The sequence below is a fragment of the Delphinapterus leucas genome, chromosome 1 (genome assembly GCF_059928025.1).
Source record: "Delphinapterus leucas isolate spDelLeu-1000000601 "Yukka" chromosome 1, BTC_Dleu_Yukka2, whole genome shotgun sequence".
Taxonomy (NCBI): domain Eukaryota; kingdom Metazoa; phylum Chordata; class Mammalia; order Artiodactyla; family Monodontidae; genus Delphinapterus; species Delphinapterus leucas.
The window spans coordinates 96,096,924-96,119,997 of record NC_143129.1 but is presented as its reverse complement, the minus strand read 5'-3'; the positions used below and the strand labels follow the sequence as shown (position 1 = coordinate 96,119,997).

The 23,074-nt window shown below is 41.0% G+C and overlaps 1 protein-coding gene across 3 annotated transcripts in view; it reads right to left on the bottom strand.

The window, feature by feature from the left end:
• Positions 1-1,431: 1,431 nt before the first annotated feature.
• Positions 1,432-23,074, bottom strand: part of VAV3 (vav guanine nucleotide exchange factor 3) — a 397,836-nt gene continuing 376,193 nt past the window's right edge. For 2 of the 3 annotated variants that reach the window (XM_089918777.1, XM_022584188.3), the window contains 2 exons: positions 4,330-4,481; positions 1,432-3,667 (listed from right to left, as the gene is read on the bottom strand). In XM_089918777.1, coding sequence (XP_089774903.1) covers positions 3,626-3,667; positions 4,330-4,481 — 194 coding nt within the window. In that variant the 3' untranslated portion in view covers positions 1,432-3,625. Of the gene's footprint in view, positions 3,668-4,329; positions 4,482-6,546; positions 6,631-23,074 lie in introns of all 3 variants that reach the window. The other variant, XM_089918787.1, reaches the window with a different exon arrangement.

Sequence of the window (23,074 nt, the reverse complement as noted above, 5' to 3'; positions counted from 1 at the left end):
CCCTTAATCCAGTAAGTGAGTCTGCATTATACTGAAGGAATTCAAAGATTAATATAGCAACCACCCACATTTTGCCAGCAAACCCATCTGACAATGGTAGCCATAATGATGATGATAGAAATGGCTCAACGTAAGCAAGGCACCATTCCACTTCATATCCTACGTATGGTCTCAGTTGAGTCTCACAAGCGTCCTGTGAAGTACCTGCTGTTATCATACTGATTGGCTGAGGCCCTGTGTGGCAAGGGTGGGATGTGAACCCAGATACGCAGTCTGAGGTCTGGGGATATGCCTTCATCACTCTTCTATACAGCTGTCAAATTAAATAGAACAGAGGAAGGCACCTAAAGACTAATTATCAACATATTTTACTTCAATTACTTGATGGAAGACAAAATATTTGAATGTTTTATAAAGGATATATCCCATGTTAACTAATAAATTGAGGGAGTTCTTATCATGATTGGCAGTGGTGGTGAGAGTGGTGATAATAAGATGCAAGGTCTAAAGTCACATAAATGTTAACATGTCGAAGAGAATTCCAAAGGAATCAGCCCTTCAAGTAAAGGGAGTAAGGGTTGGGATAACCCACTGTACTATAATGAAATAGGGGAGATCTTATATTTCTGAGCATAGTGGTACTGGTGACATCAACCAGAAGCTACTACCGTGGAACTGACTTTTCCTTAGAAGGAACGGGCTTCCACCCTCTCCTGAGCTAGCCGGTCTCCACCACTGTGGACAACCCGCAGGCCTGCTCTGCCAAGGGAGACTTGCTTGCCTCTGTGTCTCTCTGGCTTAGCAGTTCATCATTTTCTGTGGAAAAGTTGAATCAAAATAGAAAAAAAGCTCAATCTCCTCTGACACCTCTCTCTCTAGGCAATATCTGTTTGGGGCTTTCTTTAAAGAGGCAGGAATAGGAGAACATTTCTGAATTCTGTGTTCTTCTATCGTTACGATATCTTGTATCATAGCTTCTCAGCTGTGCAGTCTTAGAAACATCCCTAATCTCCCTCTTGACCCTAATCTAAGTGTCTGTCATGGTACAGGCTCTGGAGCCAGACTGTCCAACTTGGAACTCCATCTCCGACGCTTGTCAGCTCTGAGAGCTGAGTCAAGCTACAGCCTTTTGAAATGCCTGTTTCTTCATCTGAAAAGTGGAGATAATATGGGATTATACCTCCTGGGGTTACTGCAAGTTAGAGCACATAAAGCATTTAGAACAGTGCGAGGCACACGGGAAGCATGTCAACAATATATTATTTGCAACTACTGAGTATGTCTTACAGGCCACTGTTCATAACTGTTCAGGCAGCAAGCCTGAGCTAAACCAGATCAAAGTTAGGGCTTCTAGCCCCGTGTTTCTGATGAGGTTGGTACATGTTGAATTATGTATGGCATTGTTCTATGGAAAGACTTCAACTCTCGATATAATGCAAGTAGTAACTATTTATTATATTGACATATTTACAAAATATTACAAAGTGAAATACCACTCTAATTCACCATATTACACAGGGCTGCATACAGGCAAGACAAAGTATGGAAAAACATTTACTTCTGTCTTTGGTATTAGAAATCTACACAAATTCGCAGCATTAAAGTTTCCAATATGAAGTATTAAACATAGACAAAGATGTAATTGGCAACGTCATGAAAAGGGACTCTAATATCCTCTGCTGGGAAACCCCCAGGTCCATGAAATGCAACAAGAAAGAGAGGGAGTCTATCGGCTAAAACAACAATAAAAGAAACAGCACAAGTTACAATAGTGTACACAGGAGTGTTTATGAAGCTGCCCTCTCCATAACATTTGGCAGACAGTAACAGACAAAACATTCCCCAGACACGGTGTTGCAGATAAGACTTTATGGGAAAGAATCCACTCCAAGATACACCTTGAGGGTATAACTTTACTGTACAGAACATCTTATAAAACGCAATTTCATGATCATTTACACATATACAAAAACTTAACTGGTTTTTGCAAATAATAACTTTTCTAAAACACAATCACAGTTTACATAATTCTGAGGTAAAGGTCCTGAATCTATTCTATTTAAGAAGTCCTAGCCCACGAGGGTCTCTAAAGGGAGACGTGTCCAATGAACATCAAGTTCTGGCCCTCAGGTGGGTTGGGGAGAAGGCCAGCCACGCCCACCTCATTTTAGAGATGGTCCAAAATTTCAGAACTAAATGTTCCCACTTTGGCTCTATTAAGTTAATACTTTCAATGTTTTCTGCAAACACTCTCCGAGTCTTGTCAGAACATGACTTCCGCTATGGAGAAAATATTTCATCAGGAAAGGGCCAAGTTAGTGTCTTAACTTGACTGTCTTGACTGGGCACTCTGTACATCCCAGGAAAAATGTACTTAGACTCCTCACATAAAGGGTGAAGACTTGGTCAAATAAGTGCACTGCAGACTGATCTTCCCACTGGTTAATACACACCCAGAAATGGCCTCAGATGGGAAGAGCCTCAGTGAGAGCTGGGATCCCCCAGTGAATAAGACCAGAAAAGTCTAGTGACCCTCCTTCTGTCCCTGAAATGCATAAAGGACCTTGCTGTGCTTTCCTTCAAAAATCCTCGACAAGGTTGTTTGTGCTACTGTAAATCCTCCAGGAAAATGTGGGAATCAGCAATATATCGCAGGTCTTTTTTCTGCGGGGGGGGGGGGGGCTGGGGGGGAGGTGTCAGGGGAGAAAAAGGCATGTTAATAGATGTTGCTTCTCTAAAATGACTTACTATAAATCATAGCCCTTGGTCTGTTTCTGTAAACAATGCCACCTTAATTCAGGTTATTTGTGACTACCTAAAACACACCCAACCAAGATTATCTCATAAGTGAAGTACTACATTTCCAAAATAACCCTATGAAGTCATGAAGGTTGTGAAGATTTAATATGAAGATACTCTTTTATGTACTCTTCTGTATGTCTTCTTTTTATGAAAAAGTTTGCAAATCTCATCAGGGCACCAAATGAATAATGGACCCCCCCCCTCCCATATAATATCACTTATGAAGCAAACCTGAGCATTTGTCTCTTATATTTTAACATGAGTAACATCGGGGGGTAAAAGTGTTTGCCAGGCAATGAGTCACCCTGTGAAGCAATTTAAGACAAGCAATGCTGGATCTTTCCAATAAGCTGCCCCAGTGGTAGAACTCCCATTTTTCTTCATGCTGGGAAGAGCAAAATTAAACTTCTGCTTCTCTGTACCATCAAAAATTCTGGTGAATGGCACGTGAGAAGAAAGTAACTATGTGTTAAGCATTTACTAATGGCTGGCTGGCATCCATGGCGTCTGACTGGACGAAGGAAAAAGAAACATGAACCAATGTGTTTGCAGGAGGAAGAAAAGCTTTTGGCTTTGCCCTGGTCCCTGACAATGACAGGCAGGCAGGCTGTTTCTTGCACAGCTCTAGGCGAGCCATTAATCTGGCAGTACCAGCATCTTTAGAAACCCCAGCATTAAGACTTAGGAGGGGAAAAAGAGGGAGGATGTTGAATAGCCAGAAAGGCAGCTTTTTAAACACTTCAGTGAATTCATAATGCTGTGCAGGCTTCTATTTATCCCTTCTCTGAAATTCCTGGTGCGGGGCGCAACGCTGGATTGGAATTTATTCATCTTCTTCCACATACGTGGATGGAAACCAGCCCACCTAAAAAGGAAAAGCAACCAACACAGCAATGTGACTCTGCATCTGGCACTTCAAAGGACTCTACAGAGCATTTCATTTTCATAACACCCCGAATTAATCTGGCCTTTTATGTCCACTGCAGGTGAAGAGGATCGGTTTAAACTGCTCCTAAAAGCCCAATAGAGTGAGTGACAGAAAGGGTGGAATACAATACCCTTAAACAGCGTTCTAATCTGCTAGCACACAAGTATGTAAATTAAGGGGCTCTACTAGTTAATGCTTCCTATTTCTGCTGTAGAACAAGATATAAAGACAGAGGTCCTATGCCCCACTCTTTCCAATTTAGATCATCAGCTCTTATAGATATTTTGTATTCCACATAAAGTTTATGCTCTAGACTTAAAAAGAGGCTTAGAGACTCAAAAGAACTGATGTGCTCAACCCTTTTCCCAACAGGAAGCCATCAAACTTGCCCAAGTAAACTTTATTGATGCCGCTATCGTATTCACTCAACACGTTTTTCTTGAGTGCCTATTTTCAGGAAGGAGCACCACCGTGCGGAGCCAGGGCTCTGGGGGGTGAAGCCGGCCACACGGTGTAGGGTTCCCCCCACCACAATGGGCGCCAGCGGCTGCCCAGCCCCCTTCATTCATGTGATGAGCACATTGAGAGGGACAGCTCACCCTGCCATTTACTTCTCCTCTCCACCAGCCATTCGCACTCATCTTCGTGTAAATCTTCACCACGTCTCCTTTCAACAAGGACAATTCTCGCATATCTCTTGCACAGAAGTCATACCGAGCGATGGCGATGCCCAGCACCTTTGGACTTAACACTGTAAAGAAACGATGGGGCGTCAGAATTGATGTGCAGTTTACCAACCATAAGCACCTAATCAGATGGATGTTATAGATGCTGTCAAAATGCACGGCCGTGATTTTGTCACAGACTAGTGATGATGGCAGAGGGGCTTGAAAGCAGCAGAACTGCTGTTTCAATTCAATCGGGTGTAGTCAAGTTCATTTCACAAAGTTTAAAAAACTTGTTCTGTTTTCACATTCTTCGTAGGAACTTCAAAACAGGGACTAGTTTTTGTAGTTTAAAAAAAACAAAGGCTAATATCTAAGTTACTACCTAAGGAGATAGAATCTCAAATAACCAGCATAAATTTCCTATTGATGGCATAGTAATCCATTTTTAACTTGAACCTCTATTACCATAGAGGTAAAGCTTCACATTTTTATCCTGTAAACTTTTCAACTTAAGACTCAAAGCAACCAACTTTTTTTGCTCTGAAAGTCTCTTGTTGAATCCATGTCATCACTTCTATCCTCCCCCCTCCCCACGAACAGCCTTTGTTTTCAGTTAAAACTATTTAGGGACAGTTACTCTTTTATATATAATTGTACTCGTGAAGAAGCTTAAATCATGTTTCACAGAATAAACAGATAAACACCATCCATTTATCTTGTTTCAAACAAATACTGCCTTATAGAAAACCTTTACTGAAATACTTAATCAAAAAGAAGATTCAGGGCATCTGCCTCCTATATTCAGTTTTTTGTTTTTTTTTTTAAATGGTAGGAGCAGAGCTAACTACCTCCCTGCCCTCACCTGCCTGTCCTGAAAGGAAAATTCTGTTCAAGCTGTACATTTGTTTGCCTCTAGAGTTTCATGACACATTTTATATTAACATCTCTACCTGTTGCTCCTTGGGGTTATAAAGTGTTTTCAATTATATGTTCAGTGATTCTGAGAATCACTCACTTGAGATTGGTGGGACTTTATAAACCTTAAACGGTAGAGAAACTGAAGTATAAGAAAAAAAACACGGGAAATGCCACACATCCATATTTTTAACAGTTCCCAGTGCCTAGGCAGCTGCAGTTATGACCTGTTACCCTGGAAGAGCCTGCCCACTTGGAGACCGGGATCTCTGGCCTATTTTTCAGGGCTCTGCAATGACAGAAATTTTTTTTAGTCTCCAGGTGTCCGTCATAAGATAAACGAATAGCAATGCTGTAGATTTCAGAACTGTAAAGGAGCAAAAATAGGTCATTTTATTTTACTGTTCAGACACAAACCACTTTAATAGTTTTCTTACTGAAAACCATCCCATTACTGGGGCACTACTCTTAGAGCCGTGTACATAAAAACATCCCAGTGATGGAAAAACCCATCCTCAACTTAACTGTGTGACCTTGTACAGGTCTCTAAACCCTTCTGGGCCACATTCTCTTCACCTATAAAATGAAAGGTCTATACTAGATGACTTGTAAGGGCCTTCTGGTACTAAATTATTCCATTGGGACTTAGAGGTTAATTTTTAAAAATCTGTAAGAAAACATACTTTATCCAGCCAACATGTACTCCCCTATGTGTCACATAAACAGCCCTTACATTCTCTGGCTAATGACAGAAATCAAGACCAGAATGCCCTGCACAAACCGATGGGCACAGTCATCCTTTAAAGCAATTTGGACCGAATTGTACTCTTATATTTGGAGATAAAGTTGGGATTTTGGGCCTATTTATTTTCTTAATGGAAATACATGAACACTGGCTTTTCTCAACTAAAATTTCTGATCCTCAGGAAAACTAGTTTTATGGAGTGCTTCATTCCCCCTTTATACTTTCAGCTCTCAACTCTTTCCAGCTGATGAAAGAGAAAATGTCTTGCTGAAATACATAACATGAGCACACACACAAAACCAGAGGAGTGGTATGTCAAGACAAACGATGACTTGATGACAGAAAAGGAAAGTGCATGGTGGGAATGTGACTCGAGGGGCTGTTTGTGAGGAGGTGTATCTACATGAGAAGCCATACACAGAAGTCAAAATATTTTATTTGCAAACAAAAGCAAGTTGAAAAGACATATAAAAGCAGTAAAGCAGTACCTGACCAGAAAGGAGTGGAAGAAGGGGGAACAAAGCTGTAGTCTGGAGGAGTTACAAAAGAAAACCCACAGAACAAAGAAGGGGCTTAGAGAAGGAAAGAAAAAGAGAGAAGCAAAGACCATTTAGGTGTTGGCAAAACATATTTCGACACAGCTATTTCGTTGTCTATAACCTTAAGAAAATTGTCATATCAAAGTTGAAATATCAAGCTTTGCTTTCACCCACTTGTCTCCTATCACCATTTCTAAATGAAGAACAAGCCAGATTATTACATTTTGACTGACATTAGTTCTGCAATTCAGAGCGATCTATCCCTTTATAGGTGAACAGAGCATACCCACTCTATCCAAGGACGGCCTTCTCCTCTTGATGTGGTGCACAATTCCCACTTTGTCACATCAGTGGAGAGGGGGATCCTGTAAATTCTTAACGTAAAATATGCTTCACATCAAAACTGATACAAGAAGTAAGAGCCTACAGGGCGGTGTCAATGAAACATGCAGAGCCCATTGAAAATTCAAGAAAATCACTCAGACAATTTGTTAGGAACCACACTCACCCTCCAAACAAGCATGCACATGCTAGGTTACTTCCAAAATTAAAATGTAAACCACTTTGAATTATATCTGGAAAAGAAAGTAAATCTATCCCCAACTTGTAGGAATGTACAGAAAGTTTCTATGCATTTGGATGCTCAAAAACGTCTCACGTTTTAATAATCGGAGCTAAAATGATCAAATGGTTTGGAAGTGTTAGATGCCATGCTCAATGTTTTATATTCATTTAATTATCACAACTCAAAGGGGAAGGTACCCATGCTATTTCTTCTTCAGATTTGAGAACAACCTAGATACAAACCTAGGCAGCGTGACTCCAGAGCCGAGGCTCTTCACTGCTACCCTGCTCTGCATCTACCCCTCTGCTTCAGGTACCACCTTAGGCAGTTTTAAAACTCTCCCTGCTGATACCATGGTGCCATTGCAATGGAGAAGGAAGGTGTGGTTGTAAACTTTCTCCCAATATTTATCCCTCCCTTTATCCATGTAATAGGTTATTTCGTTGGGCTATGTTTGCCCAGAAGGGATACTAAGTTCTTGCTACTGGGATATATACAGAAGTATCATAAGGCAACTTCTGGTACCTTTCCTGGGAAGGCAACTGGCACACACCTTCACCCTTCTCTTTGATTCTTTATTCTATGCTGCTGTCTGGAATGTGAAAGCTACCATTCTGATTCTTGAGAAGGCTGCTCTCACCTTAAGGATGAGCTTCAAGGAACCTGGGTTACTGAAAAGTTTATGGCAGAGATAATCCTGTCAAGAAGGGGCCCTAGAGATACTAAGAACATCAGTAGCTCATCAACGGGATACTTAGATTCCAACCAAATAAACTGGGGAAAGGAATTGGAAGGAAGGGTTCAGATGTTCTTTGGTTCATATATACATTGGTGCATTTAATAACACTTTTCTCATAAATGGCTTCGCATACTTACTTTTAACCTGCCCTGAAGTATATCCTTGTTAATAATCAAGGTTCTTTTCTAATCCATTGCATGTTCCCAGTTACACTTTTTTATTTAAAAATGCAGCAGTACATGCTATTACAGCTAATTTTACAATCTGTGCAATTCACTTATTGCCATGCAGTGTAACTGGTTTGTTTTGTGTTCCTCGAGATCATATTATACCCACTGTTAGAGAGAGGAGAGGATGTCATCTTTAATTTAAGGAGGAAAAGGCACCCTAACGCTACTTTCGGCAGAAAATCTAGTGCCAAGATTCCTACCCCACGTTTGTGAGAACTTAAATGAGAACTCCTCATTCTCTCCATTACTTCTTTGTAATGAGGGGCATTTTCTCCCCAAACTGCTTTCTTAAGTGTCCATCCCCGATTCTATCTCTGGGACTATTTATCCATGGAGTAATAAGAGCAGACAGTATTTCCCCAAAATTTCTAATGAAGGTAATTCAAGAGTCTGAAATATAACAAAAGATAAGTTAACTCTAGAAGGAAGAAATAAGAAATCAGTGAAAACACTATTAAATGCTATTTAAATCTCAAAAACAGGTTATCTAATCTAATGTATCTACCTTTCTCTCATCTTAAAATATCTGACATTCCTGAATATGGATAATGCCTCACCAGAGGACTTGAATCTGTTCCAAATACATAACATCGCTGTGCTACCCCTCTCTCCTAACCCTAAAAGCCCTGCAAACATTTGCATTCATGTCAAGTACCTATAATTGGAACCATCTTAAATCTTATCTAAACATTATCATCCTTACTAAATGGTAGCTCTTCCCACCGTGGTTAGGCCTCCGCTCCTCTGCTGGCTTCACTCTAATTTTTTTCCCCAATGAATGGAACAGATTCTTGGATATGCCTTGGGGCTCCTCCCCTGAATTCCAGTCTGTGATTTCACACATTTTCATCACCCTGCCATGAGGTACAGTCACGATCTCTGATTTAACTTGTCTGAAACCAAACTCATCATCCCCCTCCCTGTAACCTAGCTCAACCTCCCAAAATTGTGTTATTTTTCCAACTACTCCCACGTTCTCTTTGCAAACCATCTTTGCAAGGTCAGTATACCTCTTTAGCTCTTTCTGTCCACTCTCCTCTTCCTCTGAGATATAAAGTTGTTCCTTCACTAAATTCTCAGCTCCACCATCCCAACTCAGGGACTTACGCCATTTCTAAACTAAGACAACTGCCTCCTAATTGGTCTTCTTACTTTCAGCTTTCTTTCCATTCTATTCTAAATGCCTCCTCTCAGCTACTCACCATAAACAGACTCATCATCCCTTTTCCTAAATTATAAAATCCTAACTCTTGACTTCAATTCCATAGCAATTCGTAGTCTGGCTATATCCTGCCTTTCTCACCAAGTCTTCCATCATTTACCCACACAAATTCTTTTCATCCCAGCTTCCTAACTGCCCCCCACCCCCCAAACACCATTCCCACACTCATTCTGGGATGCTGTTCCTTCACCTTGCTTCTGCGAACCTTAACCTCCTTGTCTCTGAAGCTCAGCTCAGGCCCTTCCCTGACCAATCCAGATAACACTCGTCCCCTTTTCTGTCCTCTGCAGCCATCTGTTAGGCACTTACATCATGGCGCTCCCCGGCCCTGCTGTTTAATTACTGCATGTGCTCCTGTGTTCTAGCTCAATGAATCGTTGATTCTGGAGAGTAGGGACTGGCTCTTACGCTGCTTCTGCATCCCCACGGGATCAGGCCCAGGGCTAAGCAACTGAAGCTGCTAAATGGATGAGGATCTCGGCAGGCTATTTAATTCTTCAAGCTCCTTATTTCTCCTCCTCCTGTTTGTTGAGCTCATCTTTTGCTCACTTAACTGCTCAAAGACTTCCAGCAAAAGCCAGCACAACATAAAGGGAAGAACGTGAAATATGTTCAGGTTTTATTCCCCAGGATCCCTGAGAGCCATAATCTATCAATGATATTCCCACAATAACTATAATTTTTCTGAATGTCTCATGGCATTAACCATACTGTACACCTGAGGAACCTTCTCAGGAGAAACTGATTAACCTTTTGCTCCTGTCACCCAGTATGTAGCTCTCAGCCAAACACTTTAAGGCTTGGTAAGATGCCTTCTACTTTTCTACATATCGTAGCGTGACTTATTGTTGTCGCCCTTTCTATACATAAATTTTCAACGTGTTTGGGTCCTTAATTCTCGTAAGCTGGCAAAACAGCATTTGAATGTCTGGCCCCTATGTAGACGAGTATAAAATAATGTGTTTCCCTAGGAAAGTATGGATTTAAATCTAGATGTAAGCAGTGTCAGAATAAGGTATCTGATAAAAATATTTTGCAGAATGGTTTAACCTGCAAAACATATTTCTGTCCATACTGAGAATACATCCACCTATTTCTACACACACGTACAGATACGTGTTTTCTTCATCATACTCCTCCGACTATACCAAGATGACGCTAATATAAGAATTATTGGTACGTGCAGATCCTGGAATGGAATAGAAACAGCTGAGTAACAGTGACGTTCAGATGGGAACGTTGAGGGATTATTATTTCCTATCCCTTTCACTTCCTGGCCTAATATCCACTTCACCACCTAATATTATAGGAAGCCTGCTGCTAGTACATTACATTATTCTGGGAAGCTTCTTGAGAGAAAGAACTTTTATTCATATCTGTATCCACTGAGATAATAGTAAATCTACGTTGAGACCTTTTTCATTGAAGTAATCATTTGCAAACTGCATGCTTTATTTAAGGACCTAACTTTCGTCCTTCCTCAAATACTTTCAATTCCTTATTAGCACAGACGAAGGAGAACCTTGCTCAGAGAGACCATCACACTTAGGTGGGGGTCTCTGGTTATTTTCACATGATACCTGGCACTCAAATGGGCTAATGTTCATGGAACATTAGCAAATAAGTGGCTCATAGTTTAGTGACTTAAAAGGTCTCGTTAGGAGTTATAAAAATATTAACTCAAATATTAAGTCAAATATTAACTTTTCCAAGTTAAATGAAACTTGAAGTACTAAAATTCTCTAATTGAAACAGAAGCTATTAGCATAGCCATAATAAACTGACTGGCACATCATAAGTGAATATTATCCAGTTCTGAGACTTGCCTGAGAGGACAGAGCCACAGAAGCATGTCAATTAAAAGAGGAACACAATGTTCACAGAATAATAAAGTACTAGTGAATTGGTATCTGATACCTATACTTTTGTTAAGGTTAACTAAGCATTGCTTTAAAGTATTATGCTCTGCTTTGATTAGGCTATTCATGTTCACAAGCAAATGAAAATCCACTCAAGTTTCAATAACATTTGAAATTTGTACACAGCAGAGACCAAGCTCAATCAACACTAGTCTTTAAGGTACTGGTGACCAAATCAAAGTATTTTTGAACTACCACTTAATTATCCATTATATGTATAAGTGAACATGATACTAAGCATTTGCTAATTATTCTCTGGGATAGACATTACCTAATGCTCAGCCTTAAGATGTAACAACCACATGTGTTTACACTCATTTATGTTAAAAAAAAAAAAAAGTAAAAATATCAGGCAGTTGTACCAATGATACCATCATCAATACAGCTATCCCTGTGAGTCTGGGGCCCAGCAGTGGCCTAGAGATTTTCCTGAAGGACTATGTTCCTATGTGGGACACTTCGAGGAATCCAGGAGGTTCCTTTTACCAAGGTTGTATACAGATGGCCTAACAGCAGAGAACATGCTGAGAATTTAATGAATGTTTAATTTAAATTTGTGACCCTTAACCTGGTTTTATTTTAGAACGTAGCCATTGTCTTCTTCTTAGACTCCCAGAAACATTCATAGACATAGTATCAAATATGTGCTCCCCATCTCCCTCAAATATATAGTATTTATAGTATATTTTATATATTGTCACTGAAAAAGTAGGAATGATTCAGACTGGTTTCATTTAATTGAATGCTGACATCCGGTAAATGGACAAATCTCTTTTAACCTAAAATTCAAAGATATGACAAGGAAAACTTAGAATTATTGTGAAAAGAAACAGCTACTTTATATTCAGTACTGCACAGTCTAAATACATAAAGCCATTAACAAGCAAAAATATGAGTATAAGACCTTATTGTTATGGAAAATTAGGTCATTTGACATTTCAAGGGATTTTGGATTATTTATAGGCATCTAGTTTATCAAAATGTGAACCTGATCCTAAATCCTTACTCTTTAATGATAATTGGCAGACATCTATTAAATAACTACTGATGTGCCAAGGACTGTGCTAAGGTGCTATTGGAGATTAAACAGATAAGACAGAGCATCGACTCTAAAGGAGCTTACAAATTAGTAAAGAGACAGACACAGAGATGATACAGAGATACGGAAATTACTCATCTTGGATAGAGGGTGCTATGACTAGACTTTAGGCTCCATTTGAGCCTTTCCCTACAAAAATCTCCAGTCTTCCGGTTGCTCAGGCCAAAAGCCTTACAGTCACAGCCTTGGGTCTTCTCTTGCTATTCTGTCTTACGTCCGAACATGTCCTGTTCGGTTACATAGTATAAAGGTGACCCATCTGGCTACATGTTGTTCCAGGCTGCTACCATCTCTCACCTGGATTGCTGCATGAGCCTCCTAACTGGTCTTCCTGTTTTTACACAGACTCTAGAACAATCCTATTAAAGTCAGACCATGTCTCTCCTTTGTTTAAATCCTTCCAATGGCTTCCCATGTATTCCGGAACAAAAGCTAAAGTCCTATAAAGCCTCACAGAGACTGGCCTCCCTTGCCCCTCTGATTCCATCTCTGCTGCTCTGGCCACATTGCACATGTCATACATGCTCCTTACTTTGCACTGGCTGTTCTGCTCGCACTTCCTTGAATCTTTACTCAAGTGTTACCTTCACAACGAGGCCTACCCTGATGCCCCATAAAAGAGTCACGGACGCATACCACTTGTGCCATGTGGTGCAGAGAGAAAGAAGGGTTTATGGGGGGAGGGAGTGATATACAAGCAAAGAAGTAGGTAGAGGGTACTCAATCCCCTAAATTCCCACTGTCCTACTGCTTAGGTTGGGCATGGATGGTCTGTACACGCCATGGTCAAAGTTCCAGTAGCCTGCTCTTCAGATGGACGGGGTATTTATGTGAGTTTATGATAGCAGAAACTCCCTGTTTGCTATGGACCGGATATTTGTGTCCCCCTCCAGACCCCAAAATTCATATGTTGAAACCTAATGCCTCATGCCATGGTATTAGGAAGTTCGGCTTTTGGGATGTGCTTAGGTCATGAGAATGAAGCCTGCATGAATGGGATTAGTGCTCCTAAAAAGGCAATCCCGCAGAGCCTCCTCGCCCCTTTCCACCATGTGAGGACACGGGTGCCTTCTATAAACCAGAAAGCAGGCTCTTGCCAGATACCAAATCTGCCAGCACCTTGACCTTGGACTTCCCAGCCTCCAGAACTGTGAGCCATAAATTTCTGTGGTTTGGAAGACGCTTGGTCTATGGTGTTTTGTTATAGCAGCCCAAACAGACTAAGACACTGGTCATACAAATGACCTTGTTAGAAAGGGGAGCTTCGGAAGCCAGTGGCTAGTATTAGCCTGTTCTACTGTTGAGAACTGAAAACTGCTGAACCGGCTCTCTATTAAGCTACCAAAAGGAGGAAAAATGAATCTCTACTTTTGTTCCTCATCATCTGACCACCCCAGTTAAAATCATAAACCATCCCCAGCGCTCCTGAGTAGCATTACATCGTTAGAGTATCTTTTCCAGAGCACTCACCAACTTCTAATATACTATATAATTTATTTTTTATCTATTATTTGCCTTCCCCATTATCATGTGAGTTCCACAAAGGCGGAGACTTTTTTTTTCCACTGCTGCGTATCCCCAGCAATTTGAACAGTGCCGGCCCTGCAGTAGGTTCTCAATAAAGGTCTGTTGAATGAATGAATGAATGTGGGGACCTGTGGGGTTATCGGTGGGAATGTAATAACTAAAGATGAGATGAGGAGAGAAGTTCTTGGAGAACTGCCCTATGAGGAAGAAGAATAAAGAAAAAGAGGGAAAATTAACAGGGGAAGATGGAGCTTTGAATAGAAAGACTGAGCTTTGAATAGGAAAAGATCTGAACGAGCAAGTCGGATATCTTGAAGTGTTTATGCTCAATTCTGACAAATTTGAGTGTATTCAGAGCAGAGTGGCCAGGATGGTGACAGATTTGGCAACCACGTGTATGACAACGGACGGATAAATCTGAGTAGCTTATTGAAAAAGAAAGAAATACAGTGGGGAAGGGAAAAAAGCACATCAGATGAAAGGTAATCACAGTAGAGTGTGTATGTAGTATATTTAACTTTGAGTAATTCTGAAGAGATGAGCTAATGATAGTAAATAGCTCCAGTAAGTCAAGTTTCAGGATCAACATAAGCATTTAAAAAATTCTGTTCAAAAAATAAATTGGGGGGCTTCCCTGGTGGCACAGTGGTTAAGAATCCGCCTGCCAGGGGCTTCCCTGGTGGCGCAGTGGTTGGGGGTCTGCCTGCCGATGCAGGGGACACGGGTTCGGACCCTGGTCCGGGAGGATCCCACATGCCGTGGAGCCACTAGGCCCGTGCACCACCCCTGCTGGGCCTGAGCTCTGGAGCCCGTGGGCCGCAGGTACTGAGCCCACGTGCCACAACTGCTGGGGCCTGCGTGCCTGGAGCCCGTGCTCTGCAGCAGGAGACGCCACGACAATGAGAGGCCCGCACACAGCAACGAGGATCCAGCATAGCCAAAAATAAATAAATTTATTTTTTGTAAAAAAAAAGAATCTGCCTGCCAGTGCAGGGGACACAGGTTCGAGCCCTGGTCCTGGAAGATCCCACATGCCGCGGAGCAACTAAGCTCGTGCACCACAACTACTGAGCCTGTGCTCTAGAGCCTGTAAGCCACAACTACTGAAGCCCACACGCCTAGAGCCCATGCTCCGCAGCAAGAGAAGCCCTTGCACCGCAATGAAGAGTGGCCCCTGCTCGCTGCAACTGGAGAAAGCCCGTGCGCAGCAGTGAAGACCCAACACAGCCAAAAATAAATAAGTAAATAAATTTATAAAATAAGTTGGGTGATTTGTGTGGCCATAGACATAAAGTCACCTGAGTGTCAAGTAAAGCCTGAGGATGACCTCTCAGGAATGTCACAAAAAAATACTTGCTAAAAAAGCCTCTACCAGGGTTGACATTGCTGTTAAGTCTGAAGTGCCTCAATACCAGAGTCCCCCTGCATTCCTGTCTATTGTTCAGCTGTTAAGCTAAACTGTATGTAACACCCAAGGGATATGTGCAATAGAGTGTTCAGTGCAAGTAGATGCTCAAAAATGTTGAATGCCTAAAGCAGTGAATGAAGGGAAACCCTGGCCAAGTCGGACCGGCTCCCTTATGCAGATCTGGAATTCAGTAGGGGAAGCTGCGTATCAGTGGTATATATGAGGAAAAAAAGAGCTCTCAGCGTTGTTCCTCAAAGCTAGGAGACGGATCCAAATTTTAGCAAGAAAAAAAGGAATTCCTCTCAATTTATGTTTGTTTTACAGGGAAGAGAGACTAGAAGAACCAAAGCCTTGGATCGGGGCTGCCACATGAGGACACTATAGTCAATTAGGGAACATTACACATATTGAGACCAGTTTTTAATTTAGAAAATAAGGTTTATAGAAAGAACAGTATGCAAAATGAGACATATTAAAACATAAGGACTGCTTTTTGAGTTCTGAAACATGAAAAAGGACAGCTTTGACTGAGGTTACTTGAATCTGTAGAATTTCGATCTGCAAGCTATCGATTTCTGAAGGGACCCTGGGTACTGGCTACTAATTCTTAAAGCCATCAGGTTCAGGATAAAAATCCCTCACAGTCGCTACTAAAGCTCCTGAAGCAAGTAAGTAAAAAAGGGAAGCCCAGAATGACCTAATAATGAACATGTTCGCCTGTAGGTGATTAGTTGCCCAAGAACAGTAAGTTCTGTGGACATGATAGACATCCTGAGAAAAAGAGTATAAAAATGACAGCAACATGTTAGAACCACCTTAGCCCATAGAAAAGCATGCACAGAGCACTTCCCACGTGCCAGACATTGTTCTAAGTACATCACATACACTAACTCTCATGGCTCATAATACAAACATTACACATTATGAGACAGTGCTGCAGGATGAAATAAACTAGGGAAACTCATCACTTTCCTATATCATACAAGCAGCACTTCTGGTACATCTGTTTAACAAACGAAACCTTTCATGAGGCTTCTCACAGGACTGGTGATTCATGCAACACTCAGTTGGAGACATTAATATAAGTGAAAGGGGTTTGAAAAATATAGTGTTCTTTTAATCATTAAATTATTGAATATCAGACAGAATTACTAGGTTCTTATTCTATATCAAGTATTTTACATAGTGTTTCAAACAATCGGTCATGTAGACCTTTTTGGGAAACTTTCATTGGCTAGAAGTGCTCTCTCTCAGGAAGACAGTGCGTTTCACTGCAGGAAAGTTACAAGCCATTGAAAACACTTCATTGTATTAAGGTAATGTTTCCCTTGTAACTCCCCATCCGTTGACTACCCATCTGTCCTAATAGTGCAAAGTCCTCTTATAGCTCCAATAAAAAACAAATAAGGATGGAAAAATTTGGAGAAAATTAGTATGATGAGATTATAGTGAGTTGAATGGTGCCTCACCTCCCCAAAGTCATGTCCGCCTAGAACCTGTGAATGTGATCTTATTTGGAAAATGGGTCTTTGCCGATGTAAGTTAAGGACCTCAAGATGAAATCATCCTGTATTATGATGAGCTCTAAATGAAATAAGTGTTTTTATAAAAGAAGAGAAAGGGAGATGACACACAGAGGAGGAGGTTATATGAAGACAAGGCAGAAATTGGAATGGTGTGTCTGTAAGCCAAGGGACAGCAAAATTTGCCAGCAGCCATCCAGAAACTAGAAGAGAGGCATGGTAATGGATTCCCCCTCAAAGCCTCCAGTAGGAGCCAACCCTGCCAACACTTTGATTTCAGACTTCTGGCCTCCAGAACTTAAGAGTAAATTTCTGTTGTTTTAATCCCCTTCACTTATGGTAATTTTTAAGGCAGTTCTAGGAAGCTATTACAGTGAGATTAAAACAGATATTTAAATTACCAGGATAAAATTAGATTAAATCAAACCCAAATGCCAAATGACCAAGGAAAAAGATGACAAAAGACTGAGGATAAAATTAGGAGATCAGAATAAGAGTAGATGAATATAGATATGTTGAATTACAAGGGCAAGAAGGTAAAAAATAAGTGGATGTTTGAGGAATGTGTATGAAGGAGATAATAAATATTATCCACTATTACACTGTGATAAAACTAATAAATAATGGTTAAGGCATTATCAGATGTTTCAAGAATTATCAGGAATAAGCAAGTTATATAATGTGACAGTGAGTTAAATAAATATGAACGATACAAATTCTCCAAGTTTCTAAAACACTGACCAAAATGAAGCTTAAGCACCTTGTCAGAATAATAGAATAACGGGACCCTAATAGAATAACGGGACTACCTGCGTGAAAGGAACGAGACCACAGTAGGGAAAAGCAGCCTGGGCCCTGGCTCTGGCTTTTACTTTTTCCTGCAAGGTCATTCGCACGGTCCCAAAGACCCAGGAAGCCTTTGACAATTTTTGAAGAATTGCTATAATGTTTGTCACCACCTCAAAAGGATCATGCTGTTCTATATTTTGTTTTCAAGCCCACCCATCTCTCCATGCTTTTTCAAATAACAACTACACATAGTGCTTTTAATACCTGCTATGTCTCCCACAGACCTTAGGCTCTGACTTCACTCATTTAGCCCTTTCTGAACACGTGTTTTATGAAAGGCACTGTGCAAAGTGCAATTTGAGAATGGGAAGCTCAGGAGCCTGGTTCCTAAGGCTTCAGGGAGCAATAGACCAGAAGAACACATTAAAACTATATAAAAATAATGCTATATTTTATGTAAGCTGAAACGAAGTGTGAGCAATTCCTAAAACTCTATCTTCAACCCCAACCACTCTTCTTAGTGTCAAATGCCTACTGAACCACTGAGTGTGCACAGGCACTGAAAGTCTGTGCACAACTGAATGTATTACCTTCTCCTCTATACATGTTATGTCTCTTTTGCTTCTTGATCAGTCCAGTGGTTTCACCGTTTGTCAGTTATCCAAGGCAAATAACTGTGTATCATACATGTACCACTTCTACCTCAATTCCTTTATCCAGTCAATTCGACTTCCAGATTATACCAAAATCTGCCCACTGTCCTGCTCCACTGTCTCTATTCAGCTTTTGTCCAAACCTCCATCAACCCTCCCTTGGACATCTGCAGTAGTTTCCTCACTCATCTCTTTGGTCCATGCCTCCCTTCAAGCCACTCTCACGGAGTAGGCAGTGATCTTTCAAAACAGCGTAAATCAGTTCATATCATTTCTGCTTATAAAGCTTCAGTACATTCCCAATGTATATATTAGAATCCACTCACTATGCTTTAAACATTTCGACCCCCTTCTAATTCCTTAAACGTGTGAAGTTATTTCCTGTTAAATGTCCTTCACACAAGCTGCTTCTTCACTGTGATGTTTCCCTACCGCCACTAACCCACACCCTGCCAATCCACATAGATCCTTTAAGTTTCGTCTAGATGCCACTTCTTCAAAATGTCCTTCCCTGACCCTACAGGTTAAATAGGCCCTCTTGTTGTACACTTCCACTTTGCTTCTGCTTCACAAGACTTATCAAAATTTGTGATTATTTATGAAGTTATTTGTTTTATGTTTGTTTCTATCCATCTTATTCACTGTTATATTTAGCATCCAGAACAGGACCCGGCACATAGTAAGTGTTGAATAAAATAACTGTTGAATAAAACAATGAAGGAATGAGTAAGTAAATACAGTGAGGTCATAGGTAAGGAAGAGATGGTTCAAATACGTCCTACTCCATACTCTACACACCCTAAAATCAGTGCACCAAGCTGCCCCTGCTCCTGGAACAGGTGAAAGAGGAGAATGCTGCCATTTTCTCCCAATTCTGTTAGTTCTCAGGTAAACGGATCATCTCGAAATTTTAAAACTTTTACTTCTGAAATAATTCAGACTTAAATGTAGCAAGAATAGTACAAAGAATTCTTATATATTTTTTCACTCAAACTCCTCAAGTGTTAATATTTTACCATGTTTATCATCTCTATATTTTCCTCAACTATTTTAGAATATGTTGCAGACAATGCCCGTTATCTCTAAATATTTCAGTGTGTCTTTCCTAAAAACAAAGGCATTTTCTTCTCTTATATAATCACAGTACAATTATCAAAAACAAAAATTATTTAATCTAGAAACTTATTCAAAATGTGTTAATTGTTCCCTGTGTGTCCTTTATAGCAAAAAGCAAAAAAAAAAAAAAAATTCTGGTCCAGGATTCAACCTAGGATCACATGTTGCATGTAGCTGTCATGTTTCTTTGGTCTCCTTCTCTTCAATTTGAAACAATTCTGCAGTCTTTCATGACATTGACATTTTTGAAGAGCATAGGCCAGTTATTTTGTAGAATGTCATTGAGTTTGGGTTTCTCTGATATTTCCTCATGATTAGATTCAAATTGTGCACCCTGGGGGGCAGGAATACCACAAAAGTGGTGTTACATCCTTCTCAGAGCATCACATTAGGAGGTGCATGATATCTAGTTGTCCCATTACTGGTGATGTTAACTTTGATCACTTTTAGGTGTTTCTATTTTCCCTCTTCAGTAATTAATAAGGTCTTGTGAGAAGACACTTTGAGATCATGTAAATATAGTGAAAACCAACATTTTTTTTAAACATTAGCCACCTCTGTGGTCCAACTAATTCTCCATTTACTTGGGAAAATGCTTAAGGTCTATTAATAGGTAATGAAACAGCTAATTGTGCAACTTTTCCAAGTGTAACGGTCTATTACCATTCTACCTTACCTCCTTCTCTCATGCATACAAAGAAAGAAACCTAGCATGCCGTTTTTAAAAGAACATAATAAAATATCTAATCTCATTCCTTATTCATCAGGTGAGAAAGCTGAGGCCCGGATAGGCTAAGTGACTTGCCTGGGGTCAGACGGCTACTGAGTTGCAGACCTGAAAATAATTAAGCGCTCACTGTACAGCAAGAAAGGCAAAAGTCAGTTCAGTGCCCTTCAAATACACAGGCCCTAGGGGTACACCCGCAGCAGTCTAAGGCACGTTTCCTGCGACCGTTTTTGGAAAGTAATGGGATTCTTACACAGATCCACAGAACCACGGAGCCACTGCAGTTTCTAGGGAAGCACAACGGCTCACTGATGTGCCTGACTGCTCTTTGTTCTCTTCCTTCCTCTCGTTATCTCTCTTGGAAACACTCAAGTCATTGCGGAGGCAAAAACAGTCTCACAGCCCTAGGAAAGAGCCTTGCTTACAACGGGCTCCTCACCTACAAATGCTACACGCTCCTTGCCCAATACTCTGGATGTCTGTTTCATTCTAATTAGTGTCTTTATATATGTTTTTTTTGTTGTTTTGTTTTTTTTGCGGTACGCGGGCCTCTCACTGTTGTGGCCTCTCCCGTTGTGGAGCACAGGCTCCGGACGCGCAGGCTCAGTGGCCATGGCTCGCGGGCCCAGCCGCTCCGCGGCATGTGGGGTCTTCCCGGACCGGGGCACGAACTCGTGTCCCCTCCATCGGCAGGCGGACTCTCAACCACTGCGCCACCAGGGAAGCCCTATATATGTTATTTTGCAATTGCACGAGGTAGGCCTGTCATAATCTTACCATATTTTACAAACTTGAGAAGAGTTTTTAATTCTCCCAAGAACATCCAAACCTAGACTAATACAGAAGCAAGCAGCCTCTTCTACGATGCCCTGGGACTTTCTTTTCCAAGGTGACTATATAGCATGTAGGAGAAAAATAATAATAAATCGCAGGTTTCAGGAGTTAGAACTCCAATCTCAACCTCCACCCAGAACACAGCGTGGTCCTAGGCTTTGGCTCGCCTGCTCTGCTTCCTCCATTACTTAGAAGCAATGAAGATGCCATGCCCTGTCCTGTATCCCAAGGTACTACTTCTTCATAAAAGTTATTCTGAGATGGTATTCAGCAGCACACCCAAAGCTGTGAACCAGAGGTAAGGACTCTAAAGACATCCTACACAGTCTTTCTATACAGAATATGCAGAGTTTCCTCTTTACCACTTCCTGAGAGACACGTGTGTAAAAACTGAAGCAGTGTTTTAATTAAGGGTTAACCTTTAATCAGGACTTGGTATAAAATAAGCAAGGGGTATTTTAAAAAATCATAAAAGCAAAGATGTAAATTGCTATGAGTTAAACCTAGTAATTCAACAATTAGAAATACAGGAAAATGCTTGCTGTGTTAGAGGAGTGACTAGTAGTAGTAGGAAAGCAGCAGCGGTGGTAGAAGTGGTAGAATCAGCAGCAGCTGGCTTTTATGGCGTGTTTACCATGTTACCCGCACTCTGCTAAATGCGTTAATGTATAGCACCTCATTCCATGCTCAAAATCATCACAGTGTTCTCATCTCATACGAAACGTCAGCAACAAGTAAATAAAACACTGGGACAATGTACACCTGATCTAAGCTTATAATCCTGCTGAATAATCTTGGAGTGTAGACCATCAGGAAATTATTGCTGACTGACGTACCAGCGCGTGCCCTCACTTCTTTCTGGTCACTTTAGGAGTGAGATCTTCCCTGATCATCCTATATAAAAATATCAAACTCCTAACCCAGACTTGCCAGAGCTGCCTCATTAAAATATAAGCTCCGTAAGGATAGGGACTCTGCTGAATCCCAATACGTAGAACAGCGCGTTTTCTGCGTTAGGTGATTATTATATGCTGAAGGAACGAGTAACTGAATGTAGCTTGCGTGGACGCTCAAAATCGTGTTATTGGCCATGCTTTGAAAAAGAAAAAGAGCCTGTAATGCCATCCCTAGTGGCTAAACAAGTTTGAGCGCTGAATACTTGGTCAAACACTAGAAAAAAATTTTAGCTAGGCAGCTTCATTCGTAGTTGACCAATATTCTCTGAGCACCCACGTGTGCCAAGCACAGGAGTGCCTGAGAGTGACCACACAGTGAAATAGAGGGTTAAGAACCTTCCACTGACTGGGATACCGGCTCTCCCTGACTGCCAGTCCCTCTCACCCGGACTTTCTAAAACTAAGCAAACAACTCAGACAGGATTTTTAGTGTAACTGACCTCCTGGGCAACTTTATCTCCTGCTACTGGGAAGGCAAAGTAAAATAATTGAAAATTATACTTTTCGTGTAGGGAAAAATGTCATAACCCTGGTAGGCTTTTAAGAAGTTTGTAGAAAAAATTGTTTCTTAAGGGGAAGTTCCATTTTTTTTTTTAGAAGATGTTGGGGGTACGAGTTTATTAGTTAATTAATTTTTGCTGTGTTGCGCCTTCGTTTCTGTGAGAGGGCTTTCTCTAGTTGTGGCAAGAGGGGGCCACTCTTCCTTGCGGTGCGTGGGCCTCTCACTATTATGGCCTCTCTTGTTGCGGAGCACAGGCTCCAGACGCACAGGCTCAGTAGTTGTGGCTCACGGGCCTAGTTGTTCCGCGGCATGTGGAATCCTCCCAGACCAGGGCTCAAACCTGCGTTCCCCCACATTAGCAGGCAGATTCTCAACCGCTGCGCCACCAGGGAAGCCTGGGGAAGTTCCATTTTTGAATGAGCAAAACTTATGGCCTATATGAGCATCTAAGATAACTGGGTAAGAGTGGGCTAAAAACTGAAAGATAAATTTTAATGTGTTTACAGTTTCAACAAAAAGTGTGCTCTGACTACTTTCATTGCACAATCTTGTTCATTTATCACTGATCCTTGTGAAGAGAACAGCTATTAAGTTATTCAAATTGAAAAAAAAAATGTCAGTTGATGTGACAAATTACTTGTATATTTACTTTATGGAAATGTTATGAA